The sequence below is a fragment of the Bos indicus genome, chromosome 18 (assembly GCF_029378745.1).
Source record: "Bos indicus isolate NIAB-ARS_2022 breed Sahiwal x Tharparkar chromosome 18, NIAB-ARS_B.indTharparkar_mat_pri_1.0, whole genome shotgun sequence".
In the NCBI taxonomy this organism is placed as follows: domain Eukaryota; kingdom Metazoa; phylum Chordata; class Mammalia; order Artiodactyla; family Bovidae; genus Bos; species Bos indicus.
In genome coordinates, this window is record NC_091777.1 from 44,737,882 (window position 1) to 44,754,671 (window position 16,790).

A 16,790-nucleotide genomic window follows, 5' to 3' on the forward strand; every position below is an offset into this window, starting at 1 on the left:
AAGGACCTCAGACAGTGCCTGCCAGGAGTCCGGCAGCCCCCGCCCCACCCAGGCAAACACAGACATCACGTTCCCTGCAAAGGGTGCCTCTCAGAGTTAACATGACATCCCCCAAATGCCAGGAGGATCAGATGTCTGTGCTCCCGAGGACGGCCTGGGGCTGCTGTGGTCAGCCCCTTGTCAGCCCAGTGTGGTCCATTGCTGATTGGACCTCTGGGTGCTGAGCTGGGAGGAGCCAAGGGCTGACCAGCCAGAAGGGAGAGAAAGTAGGTTTTAGCCAGGTGTCCAGGGAAGGGGCATCTCCACAGCCAGCCATTGCCAAGGTCAGGGTTAATGCCTTACCTCTTGGAAAAGTGATAGTCACTCAGTCGTGTCTGATTCTGCAACCCCATGGACTGTAGCCCACCAGTCTCCTCTGTTCATGGAATTCTCCAGGCAAGAATACTGGAGTGGGTAGCCATTTTCTTCTCCAGATCTTCCCGATCCAGGGATCGAACCTGGGTCTCCTGCATTACAGGCAGATACTTTACCATCTGAGCCACCAGGGAATCCCTAAAAGTGTTAGTCACTCAGTCATATCTGACTCATTGCAACCCCATGGACTGTAGCCCACCAGGCTCCTCTGTCCATGGGATTCTCTAGGCAAGAATACTGGTGTGGGTATACATTCCCTTCTCCAGGAGATCTTCCCAACCCAGGGATCAAACCTGGGTCTCCTGCATTGTAAGTGGGTTCTTTACCATCGGAGCTACCAGGGAAGAAGAGCTGACCAAATCCTCGGGTCAGAGACTTCCTGAGCTGCTGGTGGCCCAATCCTTGACTGGACCAACTCCACTTCCAAGGACCTGTCTTGAGGTTCTGTTTAGCTGTGAATTGCATCTCTCCAGACCAATGGCAGAGAACACCTGGGTTGACTGCCAGGGTCCCCTGCCTGCCCTTTGCCATCTGTGAGTCACCAGGAACTCCATTCTGCTCAGGGACACAGAGGATGGCCTCTGAAATGCTGCTGCCCCTTAAGGGTCTTGGCTGGGCTGGAGGAGACCCTAGAGACCGGATGGGCCTGGGTGGTGCTGGAATCAAGGCCAGGGACCCCTCTGGGCATGATCAGTGGCCATGCATGGCCATCTGGGGCACCCTGCTAAGGACCAGCGCTTCCATCTCTGAGCCCCTGGGCAGCGCTCTGTTGGAACCCGACTCCCCCAGGGGGCCTGAGGCGCCTCCCTTACCGAGCAGCCCCTGCAGCAGTTGGGGGCGGGGGGACACTTCAGGGAAGCATCAGCTAGAAGGATTTGCTTTGTCGCTTTTCAGGGTATCGCAGGCAACAGCCGTGACGGGTCTGACAGCCACAGACCAGCTCAGTAATTGACGCGGCGGCCGGATTGTCACATCCAGAAGCCGGCCAGAACCAGATCGATCATTATCTTGCGGTCGGGCCACCGTGGTAATGAGGCTGCCCCGTCGGCAGCCTCCGATGACCTGACTTGGCTCCAGTGAAGAAGCGTCTGTCACAGGCCTGGGCCAGTTGGTGCGGTTGGCATTCTTCCTGCAAACAGGCAGCCCCTTGGTGGGCCGACTGCAGCCTCGGGCTCCAGAATGACTCCCTCATTTTTATTTTCTGGTCACCCCCGATGGAAACTCACCAATATTTAAGCCAAATTAGGCCCTTTCCTGCAGAGCTGGCTGGAGAGCGGTCACCAGGGGCCCTGACAGCCAAACAAGAGGAACATTACATCCATCCATTTAACCTGGCCACGGCTACTCAGAGCTGAAGCTGTGGCTCCCCACAGGCTCAGGACAAAGGCAGGACTCGGGCCAGGCTCACTGCCGGGGCTTCAGGTAACTGGCTGCCTCAGCGCTGCTCTCTGTCCTTGGAAAGTGCTGGTCCCACACTGTCACTGACCCCCAAGAATCACAAATGCGCCCCCACTTATACACCTGCTAACCCTGTCCTCCCTTCTTCCCCCTCCTTCAGCTGTAAATCCATCTAGCTGATGCTTCCTTGACGTGCTCCCCCCACCTGCTGCAGGGGCCACTCGATGAGGGAGGCACCTCAGGCCTCCTGGGGGAGTCAGGTTCCTACAAAGGGCTGCCCAGGGGCTCAGGGATGGATGCACTGGTCCCTAGCAGGGCACCCCAAATGGCCGTACATTGGCAATCATGCTGATCGTGGATATCTGCTGTTGGGAGACCCATTGGCATCTCAGACTTGGCCAGGATCTGCCTCCCTTTGCGGGAAGGGGCATCAGCATCCACCCACTGCTCAAGTAAGAAGCCAGCATCCCTGACTCTGCTCCCGGTCAGTCCCTGGGTCCTGCTGATGCAGGGAGCCGGCTGGTACCAGCCCATGAGGTCCCAACTCCACATTCACACCTGTAGCTTGGAATCTGCCATGGTAGGAGTATTTATACCACGGAAATCAGCAAACACTACCAACTAGGCTCCTCCCCACCCCCACTCCACCACCCCCGGAGCCAGTGGTTAAACCTTAACCAGCACGCCCACTGCTGACTATTCCTCCTGAAATAGTCTTCACATCTTTCTCCACTTTAAGATTTTTTTTAAAGGAACATCTTTATTGAATATTACAATACTGCTTCTGTTTTATGTTTTTTGGGGTTTGGGGGAGTTTGGATGTGAGGCATATGGGATCTTAGCTCCCCAACCAGGAATCAAATCTGCACCCCCTGCATTGGAGGGTGAGATCTTGTGCACTGGACCACCAGCGAGTAAGATCCCTTTTCCTCCATATTCGGCCATCCTCACCTGGGTCCAGGCCTCAGACATCTCCGCCCGGACAATGGCAACATTCGTTGACCAGACTTTCTGCTCTGTTTTCAACTCTTCACCTCAGAATGACCCTTAAATTCACAATAACGCTCAGCTTAAACCCCTTCTAGGCGTCCCCTCAGGGCTTAGGAGAGAAGCGAAGGACCTTCTGCCTTTGCCCTCTGCAGCCTTGGTCCTGCCGTTTCTTGACGCCCTTCCATGAAACCTGATGCCATGGTGCGAGGCCACCAAAGTCTGCCAGAGATGCCCTCGTTACCCACGTTTGGACTTAGTTGCTCAGTCACTTCTGACTCTGCGACCCCGTAGGCTATAGCCCACCAGGATCCTCTGTCCGTGGAATTCTCCAAGAAAGAATACTGGAGTTGGTTGTCATTTCGTACTTCAGGGGATCTTCCCGACCCAGGATTCGAACCCGCATCCCCTGTGTCTCCTGAACTGCAGGCAGGTTCTTTACCCATGGGGCCATTGAGGAAGCCCAGGTGCCAATTAATTGTCACTACCTGAGGGAGACCTCACCTGATGCCCTGGGATTGCTGGCATCCCCCACCACATGCTGCCTACCACATCCTAAATTGCCCCCTCACACATGGAAGGCTGCTGTTCAGTGCCTCACCTCCTCACTAGACTGAAAACTCCATGAGGGCAGAGCCATGACTGTCTCGTTCACAGCCAAGACGCTGTCACCGGTGCCTAAGACACTGCCTGGCACATGCAGTGCTCGGTGTGGGGCGAATGGACAGATGGTGGCCGCCTGTGTGACTGTGACTGTCACAGGTCTCATACTGCAGGGGAGGCAGGGATGGGGGCCGCCAGGGGCCACTGTGGCTTTGCTGGCAAGTGTCATGAACTGGGTTCTTTCTCATTCACAGCAGCATTCACTCGCTCCTGTTTATCCTTCCAGGCCCAGGTTGAATACGTAAAAGGAAGAAAAAAGCGGGACTTGTTCTAAAGCATGTGCCACATGTGAACTGTGCCTGGATGTGAACACACCCTCCCCACCCAGCGCAGGCCAGAACACACAGCAGGAAGCACACAGGTGCACTCGTGGTGAAACACAGCACAAGACCTACCAACTCCTGCTCTAATTGACGTGCACACGTGGCAGTGCAGCTGCGTATGCATGGCATGTGCACGGGGGCCACACCCCCACCCCCAGACACGATGGAGTCACCCCAGGCTCGGACAGAGGGGAGCCTCAAAGTGGGAGCTGAGGACCCCTCCCCTGAGAACAGGCAGGCACACAGACGATGCTCAGAGACACCCCTCCCCCAACTGGGTGAGGGACAGAGGTGTGGGGGTGAGCAGCAGCACAGCTGTGAGCTTTGCAGACCAGCTAACAGGCTGGCTGGTTGACTGACAGGCAGCTCCGATGCGCCACACTGACAGCTCCAAGGGAATTCACAGCCAAGGCTGAGCCGACAGGGAACTACTCAGCTGAATCGTGGATCCTAATCACAGAGGCGAGGGGATGGAATCACTAAACAAAGCAAGGAGCAGTCAGAGCCGTCAGGTGCCCATCTGCCCAGGACGGGAAGATTTCCGCTTCCCTCCCCCGCAGGCAGGTCCCAGAGTCCCTGTGCTGGTGCAGGAGCTGGGCTCAGGGAAACCCAGGCGCTGCAAAGGTGCCCAGGTGATGGGAGCATCACGAGCCGGGGACCTCCATCCTCTGAGCTCTCTCTGTGCCCAGCACTGTGCATCACTTCATTTACACATTTGCAGACCCACAAGATAGGTATTTTCATCCCCTTTACCAGATGAGGACACTAAAGCTCAGGGAGGTTAAGTCACAAAGCAGTGTTCTCATTTTCTTTTTTTCCTCTTTTTACATATACTGACTTGTGTGTGCATGGTCAGTCATGTCCGACTCTGCGACCCTATGGAGTGCAGCCCGCCAGGCTCCTCTGTCCATGGGATTTTCCAGGCAAGAATACTGAAGTGGGTTGCCATTTCCTCCTCCAGGAATCAAATCCATGTCTCCTGCATTAGCAGGAGGTCTCTTTACCACTGACCACCTGGGAAGCCCTTTAAATATACTGAAAGTCTCTCAATCATGTCCAGCTCTCACAACCCCATGCACTGTAGTCCGTGGATTCTTCAGGCCAGAACACTGGAGTGGGTAGCCTTTTCCTTCTCCAGGGGAACTTCTCAACCCAGGGATCGAACCCAGGTCTCCCGCATTGCAGGTGGATTCTTTACCAGCTGAGCCACCAGGGAAGCCCAATATACCGACCCTTTGTTAAAAGCTGTGACTCGGGGTGCAGTCTCTCGGTTAAGGGAGAGGAAACCCTTGCTCAAGTCTGGGCCAAGGGTCAGGGGTCACTGTGGGACCCCACTGTGAGTTTGGTTGTCTCAGAACAACTTGAAGCTCCCCCATCCAGAGGCTGAGGCCAGAGGACAGGGCCCTGCAGGGCCACCCACCGTCCTGCCTGGGAGCACGTTTGGCCTGACCCCTGCCTTTCCCCAAGGTCCAGGTTCTGACCCCAGAGCCATCCATCTTTGGGTTTCAGCAGCAGCCGGCACCTTTGTCTGGCCCCCCCACTCTCCTGGAGCCCCATTTTCGTGCCCTGGGCCCTGGGGGCAGCAGAGATGGCAGGGCTGTGCGCTGAGGCCCTAGCAGAGAACTTAATGAGTTGAATGTTCCAGTGAACACAAGTGAGAATTTAAGGCCCTTTGGTGAGGCTTCTTCCATCTGAATTCTGTGCCCTCAGTCCAAGCTGCCCTCTAATTGCTGAGAGTGTTTAAACTTCCATTTTGCATCAAATCTGCATATATTAACAACCGGCCCAGAGGAACAGAGCAGCTCACAAGTAGGCAGACAGAGGCCGGGGGGGTTTGGCAGGGCTTGCCCCTCCAAAGGGCAGAGCCTGAGCTGGTAGGAAGAGTCAGAGGAGGAATGGCCACCATGGGGGCCCAGAGGCAGGCCCAGCCAGGGGCCCCCCAGGTGGCAGTGGGAGGCAGCCAGCTGAGTGTGTCCTTGCTCTGACCACCCAGACCCCCAAACCCCGCATAGCCTGGGTGGGTGGACAGACCCTCGGCCAGGGCAGAACATGTCTCCATCCAGCCACTTGGCTGGCAGCTGCCACCAGATGCACAGACCCTCCCCAGGCTGCCAGGCTGAGCTGGAGAAGCCCCGCTGGGGGTTGGTGGACTCCAGCCAGAACCCTGGAGAAGCCTGATACCCATCCCCCACTCCAGGGCCAGCTCTCAGTTCAGGCAACATCAGCTTTTCCTCAAGCATTTATTGAGCTCCTGCTGTATGCCAGGCCTGGTGCCAGATGTTGACACAGTCCTTGTCCCAAGAACACAGAGAACTAACACAGTCCTTTGTCACTGATTGGCCACCCAATCCTGCAGCGTAAGTGTTCCCTCGCCTCCTCTGGGCAGTTCTGGCCAGTGCTCTTAAAGCCCCCTGAAGTCACTCCCCCTTCCCCCACTATGAGCTTGAATTGTGCCCACTTCCCGCCAAAGAGGTTGAAGTCTCAACCTCTAGTACCTGTGAAGGTGACCATAATATATATAGGGTCTTTGCTGATGTCATCAAGATGAAGTCATTAGGATGGGCCCTAATTCAGAATGTCCAGGACTTTGGCCACCTGATGCAAACAGCTGACTTGTTGGAAAATACCCTGATGCTGGGGAAAACTGAAGGCAAAAGAAGAAAAGGGCAAAAGAGGATGAGATGGTTGGATGGTATCACTGATTCAATGGACATGAACTTCAGCAAACTGGGAGATAGTGAGGGGCAGAGTCAGACACAATGACTGAGCAACCAAAAAATTCAGAATGGCCAAGGGAGAAGAGACAAGTAGACAGGTACATAAAATAATCATGTGAAGATGGAGACGGGGGACTTCCCTGGTGGTACCACAGTCAAGACTTTGCCTTCCAATGCAGAGGATGTGAGTTCAGTCCCTGGTTGGGGAGATAAGATCCAACATGCCTCCTGGCCAAAAGACCACAACACAGAAGCAATATTGTAACAAATTCAATAAAGACTTACAAAGATAAAAAGATGGAGGCAGAGATTGGATGTAAACTGCTGCAGCCAAGGAGCATCTGGGGCAGCCAGATAGCTAGACAAGGCAAGGAAGGATGCTCCTCTTGAGCATTCAGAGGAAGCAGGGCCCTGCTGACACCTTCATTTCAGACATCTGGCCTCCAGAACTGTGAGAGAATAAATTTTTGTTATTTTTAAACCAGCTAGCCTTGTGATACTCTGTTAGAGCAGCCCTAGGAAATTAATATACCTCCTGTGAGGGTCAAGTTTATATGTCAACTTGACTAGGCTATGGTGCCCAGATAGTCAGACACCAGTCTAGATGTTACTGGGAGGGAATTTTTTAGATGTGATTACCTTTAGATCAATGGACTTTAAGTGGAGTTCCCTAGCGGTCCAGTGGTCAGCAGTCTGCTTGCCAATGCAGGGAATACAGATTTGATCCCTGGTCTGGGAAGATCCCACATGCCATGGAGTGGCTAAGTGCCCACGCACTGCAATTACTAAAGTCCATGTGCTCTGGGGCCTGCGTGCAGCAACTGCTGAGCCTGCTTGCTGCAAATACTGAAGCCCATGCACCTACAGCCCATGCTCTAACAAGAGAAGCCACTGCAATGAGAAGCCTGTACAAAGAGTAGCCCCTGCTCACCACAACTAGAGTAAGCCTGAGTGCAGCAACAGAGACCTAGCACAGCACCCCCCAATCCTTCTCATTAATTAAAAAAAGAAAATAGACTTCAAGTAAAGCAGATTACCCTCCATACGTGGGTGGGCCTCATCTAATCAGTTGAAGGCCACAGGAGGAAAGAAGGCAGGAATTCTGCCTCCAGACGGCCCTCAGACCTGAGCTGCACCATCAGCTCTTCCCTGGATCTCTAGCCTGTTGGCCTGCCCTGCAGATTTCACCCAAACCCCACAATCACAAGAGCCAATTCCTTAAAATAATCCCCCTGCTATATGATATACAAATAATGTGTATGTATATATATCTATATATCTCCTATTGGTTGTTTCTCTGGAGGACCCTGATTCAGAAACCTTTCAGATTTCCTGTGGAGTACAGCCTGGCAGCTCCCTTGGGGTTTCCTCTCTGACCGCAGTGGGAAGGCAGTACATGTGCCCTGGTTGCGTTTTTTTCCTGCCAGCATCCCAGTTTCACACCTTGTAGCTCATCACCGCTTGTGTGAGGTCCTGCACACTGGCCAGCTGTGCAGCTGCCCCAGAGCAGGGAGGCCTTTCTCCTGGCATGCATGGTAGGTGTCTATTTCTTTCTAATTGGGATGTGGAAACAGCAGAGCAGGTGACGGCACTCATCCCCCAGAGGCAGCTGCCAGGGAACCTGGGGTGCGACCGATGCCTGGAGGCTGATTCTCACACATGAGGGAACCAGGCTGCAGTGGGGGATTTGCCTTCAATGTCCCTTCTGGCTCCCTCCAGCCTGAAACCCCTAGAGTTCCTGGCCAGATGGGCAGCATAAGTGGATGTGTGGGCATGGGGATGTCCACCACGTGGGCTCAGTCACTAGAAGATCCAGGCTGTGGGAAAGGAGCCAAGGAATCCCAGCTCAGTGCAGAAACCTCTGGGGAATCCAAGGACCATGAGTCTGAAGCTCCCGACAGGGCAGGGTCTTTGAACTTCCACTCGTGTCCTGTGGCCTCTCCAGTTCCCTCCCATCTCTGCCCCACTTTGTGGGTCTGCTCCTTTGGGATGGCCATGCTTTCCCCAAGGTTGCAGTGTTTAGAGTGCCAGGATCCTCTCCCCACTGCCCGTCAGGGCCCAGGGCTAGAATTTGAGCAGCCAGAATAGCAATCACTCTCCTCAAATGACCCACCTGGGCTAAGGGGTCAGGGGCTCATGAGGCAGCCCTTTCTAAGTACTTGGGTCCTGTTTGGACCCACATCAGTGTTGCCTGTCTACACAACCTGACTGAAAGACTGGTTTCCAAGCCCTACCCCCAGTGGGTCCTGGGCATCCAGGATTGTGGCTTTTGAATGCAACCCAGCAGGTCTCCCTCTTGTAATTCAGAGAGGAGTGGTGGGCAAGGGACCCTCCCCTCAACAGCCCACATGCTTGAAACCTCCCCTCCCCAGCTCTGCCTCAGGTCCAAGCTGCCTGGCCTAATTATAGGAAACTGGCCTCACACACTCTCACATCAGCCTCTGCCTCCCCTTGGCAGGTAACCAGAAAGCTTTTTCAGCCAGACGCTCAGAAGAAAACCTTCAGCCAATGAAGAGCTCACAGTGTGGAGCGCAGTTGGCAGCCTCAATAACTCACGCCTTGTTTATTCTCACCGATGCTCACTCTTATCATACTGCATGTGTTTCAGCCGCTCTGCGAATGTCCTCTGTCCAGAGACAGAAAGTGGTTGTTTATTTCTTACTGTATGGGGGGAGAGGGCTCCCTTAAAGGTTGTTAATATTATGCTGAAGGGAGAGGACAGGAGACTCAGACACTGAAAGGAGAGTGCATACATGACTGGCCCTGGGGGTTCCTGTCGCAGAGTGAAGGCCGGGGACAGGAGATGAGAGGCAGCGTGGTGACACTGGATGGAAGAGAGGGCGGGGCTGTGGCTTTCATTAGCGTTGTACACCTATTTGGGGGCTTGGCAGGTGGTCTTATAGTGAGGCCAAGCCCCCTCCAGGTTCCCCATGGCATGGGTTCCAGGGCCCCTGGTGGCAATACTTTCCTGGTTGTGCAGTAGAGGCTCTTCCCTGGCTGGCTCCCCAGAGCTGTCCAGGGTCCTGAAATGCAGTCCTCTGGGGAATGCACAGACCACCGCCCCCCTCCCCCAAGTCTCAGATGCCCAAGACATCTCCTAGCTGTCACATCTTAGAGCTGCAGGTGGTCTTTGTTTCAACCTTTATCTGAGCAGTGCATGTAGAGCTACTTCCTTGATGGAAAAAGTAAGGACACTTAGCCTCTGGCCAATGGGGCCATTTCTGTTACATTCCATTGTTAAGTTTCTTTATTCCAAAGTGACCAAATGGGACGGGCTCACAGTCTTTGCAAACAAGCTGCCATAAGTTTAAGGGTCATGACCATTCAGCTTGTGGCAAACTCAAGCTCCATATAAAATCTGTTATTGGGTTTTCTACAAGGTAATCCTTTTTTTTTTTCAAGGGGGGCAATTTCGGCCAGGTTGGCTTTGTTGGGGAAAAGTGCCCAAAAGGTCAGGAGACTCATGCAGCCCTGGGCTCTGTCAGCAAGAACTTTATTGCCAGCCCGCACTCAGAGCTCTGGCCTGACCAGCCTTGGAAAGCCCTTAGGCTCAGGGCCCTCTTGTGAAGTCTGCACAGATAAAAATGGGTCAGGCCTCACAGTCCACCACCCTCCAGGCTGAGGGAATGGTGCCAGAGGGAGGTCATGGCTGTAGAGGCTGTGACCTCTGCAAGCACATCCTTGTCTCACTTTGCCTGCTGGCAAGATGCCTTCTGTAAGTGGCTTCTCAGCCCCACTCTCGGCCAAATCTGGCATGACTCATTTGCTCCAGAAAAGGAATATAAATAAGCACCATCGCACCCTGACAAGCTGACAGGATTGACAAGCAGAGTAAATTCCCGTATCTGAGACTCTGAGGAGGAGAGGTGATTTAACAGAGCCAGCTGCCGTCACCAGAAGAAAATAATTAAGGAAACCCGGCAGTGTGGAGGAAAACTGAGTGTGCAGAGGGGCCCTTCTGGTGGAGGGATCTGTGATCATCAGCTGCAGGAGGAAACCCGCACGTATCAGCTGGAAATGAGCTTAGGAAGCTCATGCTGGGGACAGGCCACATGAAGAAAGAGTGCAGCGGGGGTAGGAGGTGGCTAGCCAAGGGAAGGAGGCTGTGGGCTAACTGGGGGATCCTGGTGAGGGGCTTAATTTTAGAGGCTTCTGCCTCAAGGTCAAGCACCCACTGCTCACACCCCACCCTCCTGAGGGGTGCGGTCAGTTCTACATGGAGCTTCCCTCTCTCCATGGAAGAGCCAGGAAGGCCTGTTTCAGAGCTGACCCATGCACACACACACACACACACACACATATAATGCTCATAAGCTGGGAGATGCCCAGAAAGGTGTGGACACTCGGCCCTTTGCCCAGGGAAGGGTCAGTCCCTGGACAAAGAGGTCAAAGAAGAGCACTGTGGCAGATGAAAGATGCAGTGTGACAAGCTGTGCCTTCACTTGCACCTCTTTGGGGTCTTGGGAAAGGTCCTGGCAGGCTCAGGGAATTTAGGTTTCCCAAACCAGAGGTGACCTCACATCCTCCCACTCTCACTTGCTGATGAATGAAGAACTGTGGGCACATCCTCAGACTGAGCAGTATAAGGCCAGGGTCATAGCAGGGGCTGAACCTGTAAAACTAGACCTCACAAAGAATCAGCAGAGTCCCTGGGTCAGGGACAGAGAGCCTGGGTGTCCCCTGGCCAGCTGGGCTCCAGACACTGGAACTCTGCGAGTGCACAGGCACAACAGGGCAAGTGTCTTCAGAACAACCCCCCACCCCCACCCCCAAGCAGCAGCCAGAACTCAACCAGGTGTGGCTAAGGCAGTGCCCCATTGTGCCAGCTGGGAGCTGGAGCTCTCCGCTTGTTTAAAGGATCGTTGGTTCTGATTGTGACTGTGGCTTGTGGCAAAGCCTCAGAGAAGCCATGTCCACTCACATGGCACAGGAGCGGGAAGAGCCCAATGCCTCCGTGGCCCGGTAAGGATGGGGAAGAAGGCCAAGACTCCTAAATAGTGCCGCCTCCTTGAAGGAAATCCTCTCATCCTCCCAGGACCTCCCTTCAAATGGGCCAAATCCTCTCTTCTTGGCCAAAGATTTGCCTCTCCAAAGCTTACTTGTCCTGAGTGACCCCAGCCCCAGTGCAGACAAAGCAACTCCTTGGCGGGGGGTGGGGGGGCAGAGGGGATGATCCAGGGTGTGGCCAGTGATGCACTGATCTCTCTCCATCTCCCCCTTGTCCCCAGTAAGGGCTTGCCTGCAATCAGTCACTATGTGGGGCTCTCCTCAGCCCTTTGGAGGAAACCAGGGTGGGCAGAATGAGATCAGCTCACCCTAGAGCTCCAGGACCAGCTAGTGGCCCAAATTGCAAAGCAGATGCTGAGGTGAAGGAACTTTCCAGAGCCAGTGGGGAGGCCCCAATCCAAGGGGAATGAGTCCACTCCCAGACCTGTGTGCCAAGTACAGACACAAGTGTGCCATATTCACAGAGCCAGGACATAGAAAGAAGATGGATAGATCTTCCTGAAGGGGCCCTTCCGTGTGTCTTAATGACAGTGTGAGGTGGGGGCAGCCTGTGAGGTTCCCAGCTGCTCCATTGAGCAGGTATGTGGGCGGGGCACCGTCTGGACTCTCCAGGTCACACTAGGATGTAGGATGCTCAGAAGTGAACATCAGGTGGGAGCCGATGGGACCAAGTCTTTGCTGCACCCCCACTCTCCACATGGGTCAGAGAAGTGGAGAGGCATTTGCACCGTGCTTGCCTCTCCTCCTGGCCCCCTGAACTGTTTTTTCATCAAGCTCACACCAAGTCCCCTCGAGCCCAGGCGCCCACAGTCAGGAACCTACAGGCAGGTTCCACTGCTTACAGGAGACCACGTGGTACTTCCACTGCCAATACTATCCTCTCTGTTTGCTTTTTAGGAATAAAGTTCAGCATCAGGCCACAGCAGCCGCACAACGTGAGTTCTGAGAGTTTGATAAATCTCAGCATGGGCGGCTTGGGGAAGGTTGGGGAGGCCAGGGAAGAAATTCAGAGCTCACATTAAATCCATTCTTGGAAAGAAAAATGTGTCCTGCCTTTCCCAGGAGCCTTGGGAACAAAGCCGGGGACCTTGGACCCATGAATTTCCCTTTCCCGTGGATGGCGGCTCCCGCCTGTGCTAATAGAAGCGTTAAATCTGAGCCTGGTTCCTTCAGGCCACCAGCTCCCCCTTCGCCTCCTGGCCAGGAGGTTGTTCCTGGGAGACCTGCGCCATCTAGTGGCCAAAATAACACTTGCTCCCCGCCCCCAACCCCCAACCCCCGCCACACACACACCACGACTCTTGAGGGGAGACGGGGCTCTGGGGACTGTATGCGGGCTCAGACCAAAGGGGTTGCATCCTGCAGGGCCAGGCTGTCCCCTTCGCCCTCATTTGAGAAAACCTCAGTCCACAGAGGAGGCAGGGACCCCGGCCTTGGCGAGTGCCTGGTCCCGTGGGAGCCTTAGTGCCCAGCCAATCTGTCCATGCTACTAACCAACCTCTCTTCTCGCCCCAGGACCTCCCACCAGGCAGTTCCCAGGATGGTCCTTTTAAGGCAGCCACGGAGAGGGTTACCCGAGACTTGTCCAGCCGCGCCCCGCGGGGCCTGAGCCTGCGGATGTCCCAGGACCCTCAAGCTCAGCTAAACGTGGGGGCCCGTCTGCGACCCCGGCAGCGCCGCCGACGGCTGCTTATCAAGAAAATGCCGGCTGCGGCGGCCCTCCCAGCCAACAGCTCGGCCGGCACGTTGGCCCGGCCGGCCCCCGGGGCCCTGGACGGCCGCTGGGCCAGACTGCGCGAGACCCAGCGGGAGCGCAAGCGGGTGATGCGGGAGGCGTGCGCCAAGTACCGCGCGAGCAGCAGCCGCAGGGCGGTCACGCCCCGCCACGTGTCCCGCATCTTCGTGGAGGACCGCCACCGCGTGCTGTACTGCGAGGTGCCCAAGGCAGGCTGCTCCAACTGGAAGCGCGTGCTCATGGTGCTGGCCGGGCTGGCCTCGTCCACCACCGACATCCAGCACGACACCGTGCACTACGGCAGCGCCCTCAAGCGGCTGGACACCTTCGACCGCCAGGGCATCCTCCACCGCCTGGGCACCTACACCAAGATGCTCTTCGTGCGCGAGCCCTTCGAGAGGCTGGTCTCCGCCTTTCGCGACAAGTTCGAGCACCCCAATAGCTACTATCACCCCGTCTTCGGCAAGGCCATCCTGGCCCGGTACCGGGCCAACGCCTCTCGGGAGGCCCTGCGGACGGGCTCTGGCGTACGGTTCCCCGAGTTCGTACAGTACCTGCTGGACGTGCACCGGCCGGTGGGCATGGACATCCACTGGGACCATGTCAGCCGGCTCTGCAGCCCCTGTCTCATCGACTATGATTTTGTGGGCAAGTTTGAGAGCATGGAGGACGATGCCAACTTCTTCCTGAGCCTCATCCACGCGCCACGGAACCTGACCTTCCCCCGGTTCAAGGACCGGCACTCGGAGGAGGCGCGGACGACATCCCGCATCACCCACCAGTACTTCGCCCAGCTCTCTACCCTGCAGCGGCAGCGCACCTACGACTTCTATTACATGGACTACCTGATGTTCAACTATTCCAAGCCCTTTGCAGACCTGTACTGAGGTACGGGGCCAGCCCCACCCACTCACCGGTCCGCAGGGGCATCCCACTCCTCCTTGGGGCCTCACCTGGGAGCAGAGATGTACCCAGAGCAACAGGGCTCTGAGGGTGGCGCAGGCCCTTCGGCGGGGGGACAGAGGCCCAGGCCTTGGACCAGACGCTGGCCCTTGTCCCATAACCCCCTTCCGTACTCCTCAAATAAGGAAGATGCTAGGGGCTGGGGGGGAGGGCGGTGACCTGGACACTCCAGAGTCCCGGCTGCCCACACCCAGCTCCGTGAAGAGTCAGGATGACCAGGGATGACCAGGGAAGTCTGAGGCCCAGCGGACGAGGGCCCCAGCAGTAAGGGATTTCCCTTAGCATTGCCTTGAACCAAACCGCAGGGTTTGCAGCTTTTCTATGACCCAGGGGGGAGTTTCCCTTGGAATGAGGTTTGAAATAAAGCACATGGTTTCCAGAGCAGGGGTGTCTATACTTTGTGTGTTGGTGCGGGAGCACAGGGACCCTTCCCCGGGGCTTTCTGGGTCTCTTTCTCCCTTGGGAGGATAGTGGGAGCCAGGCACCTGCAGGCCCCGCCCAGGGCATGCGCAGAAGAAGCAGAGGCCCCAGCAGTGCCGGTTCAGGGCCCGCAGTAGCGTCTCCACCCAGGCTCCCAAGGCCAGGACGCCACCAACGAGGTCCTGAGATCTCAGTACCGGCACACTTCATCCTGAAAGAAGACAGACCTGTCCCCGTGGAGGCCCTTCTATCAGTGCACTTTGTGGGGGCTTTCTGGGGACTGCCAGAGCACTGACAAGCTCTCCAGACCAACTGTCCTTTGGGGTTGCCCCTGCGGTCACTGCTACACTGCACATGGATCTCAGGGGGTGTGGCATTTCCGGGTGAGAATGATGCCACCCCTGGCTTGCTTTTCTATTTTATTTTATTGGCTGTGCTGGGTCTTAGTTACTGTGCGCAAGCTTTCTCTAGTTGCAGTAGGAGGGTTTCTCATTGCAGTGGCTTCTCTTGTTGCGGAGCTCGGGCTCTAGAGGGTACAGGTTCAGAAGTTGTGGTGCATGGGCTTAACTACCCTGAGGCATGTGGAATCTTCTAGACCAGGGATCGAGTCCGTGTTCCCTGCATTGGCCCGCTGATTATTAACCACTGGACCACCAGGGAAGTCCTGTCTCTGGCTTTCTGAACCTCGGGATAAGCAGGGCTCTGGCCCAATGATGTCATCTGCAGACCCCCCAACACTAGCCTTGATCCCTGACTTCATTCGCCTGACAGAACACCTCAAAGCCGCCAGGGTTGCCTGCTTCTATTTGAACCAGCACTGGCGGAGGGAGGGGAGAAGCTGTAGAGGAACCACCTCCTCCAAAAGCTTCCACTGTCACATGCAGAAATGGTTCTGAAATTGTCAAAAGCCAGGGTGACTCTTGAAAGGTCTCAGAGAAAGTGTTGGAGCTCTGAGTGTGGGCATGACCGCGGCAGTTTTGGGGTCTTGTTTTAATGGGAAGTGCGGCCTGGCTGTTTCTAGGGCCGTCTGTCTGTCAGAAACTTTGGGTCTCATCTTTCTGTCAGCCTGTCCCCCAGCAGTCTGCCGCAGGCCCTCCTGGGTCTTTCTGTGGCCTGTCTGCGGATCCCTCCCAGGAGATTGCTCCCTGTCTGTTCCCATGTGCTAAGGCGGAAGCTCCCAGACCCTGACAGGATGCTGCTGGTCCGAAGGGTGAAACAGGCTACTGGATCCCAGCCAGGCTCACGCTGGCATGAGCTACTCCATCTTTCTTTTGGGGCTCTAGAAAGTTTAAAAGTAGAACAAGGGGTTTGAGGCTGCCCCCTACTTGCTCCAGGCCACAGGCATCCAAGAATGTCGAGTAGGGCAAGACCTCTCCTTGGGTTGCCGCTGACAGCGACCTGGATCATAGCACAGAAGGAATTCAGAGGGGCAGGGAGGAGGCCGGGGTCAGAGCCTGAGAGACTTGAAGGTGTGGAAGGCAGGAAGAGGCTGAGAGGCTGACCCACACCCAGGCCAGAGCCAGGTCAAAGTGAGAAGAGGCAGGGAGAGCCTAGCTCACCATGACCCAGAAACTGCCTCTTCTGGGCTGCGGTGCCCACAAAGTGAGGCAGAATTCACCATGTAGAAACAGTGTCTCTGGTCGAGGACACATTTGGCAAATGTGTCTCCAGTATTCTTGCCTGGAGATTCCCATGGACAGAGGAGCCTAACAGGCTGTAGTCCATAGGGTCCCACAGAGTCAGACATGACTGAAGCGACTTAGCATGTACGCACATGGCAATGTCACTGGTCTGCTCAACAAAGAGAGACCCAGAAGCCAGGCTGGGGCAGCCTGCAGGGCGCCTTCACTCAGTGCTGCTGCTTGGAGACCATCAGGATTGCCCCGGGGACCATCCTTCCATGTTAGCGTGTGTGTGTGTGTGTGTTGGAAAGTAGGAAAAGATACCTTGTGTCATCTCACAGAGACAACCAGGCCTGGGTTGGGCAGATGTACACACACAACACAGGCTTCCCAGGTACGCTAGCGGTAAGGAACCTGCCTGCCAATGCAGGAGACACAGGAGACGGGGGTTCCATCCCTGGGTTGAGAAAATCCCCTGGAGGAGGGCGTGGAAACCCACTCCAGTGTTCTTGCCTGGAGAATCCCCATGGACAGAGGAGCC

The 16,790-nt window shown here is 55.6% G+C and overlaps 1 protein-coding gene and 1 non-coding gene across 3 annotated transcripts in view; one reads left to right on the forward strand and one right to left on the reverse strand.

The window, feature by feature from the left end:
• CHST8 (carbohydrate sulfotransferase 8) overlaps nt 1-14,588 on the forward strand; it is a 145,171-nt gene extending 130,583 nt beyond the window's left edge. For both annotated transcript variants that reach the window (XM_070770919.1, XM_070770920.1), the window contains exons 3-4: nt 12,407-12,444; nt 13,025-14,588. In XM_070770919.1, the coding sequence (XP_070627020.1) occupies nt 12,407-12,444; nt 13,025-14,131 (1,145 nt within the window). In that variant the 3' untranslated portion in view covers nt 14,132-14,588. The remainder of the gene's footprint in view (nt 1-12,406; nt 12,445-13,024) is intronic.
• TRNAY-GUA (transfer RNA tyrosine (anticodon GUA)) lies at nt 477-548 on the reverse strand. The gene has a single exon. It is a non-coding gene; the product is annotated as a tRNA-Tyr (tRNA).
• Nucleotides 14,589-16,790: the final 2,202 nt, after the last annotated feature.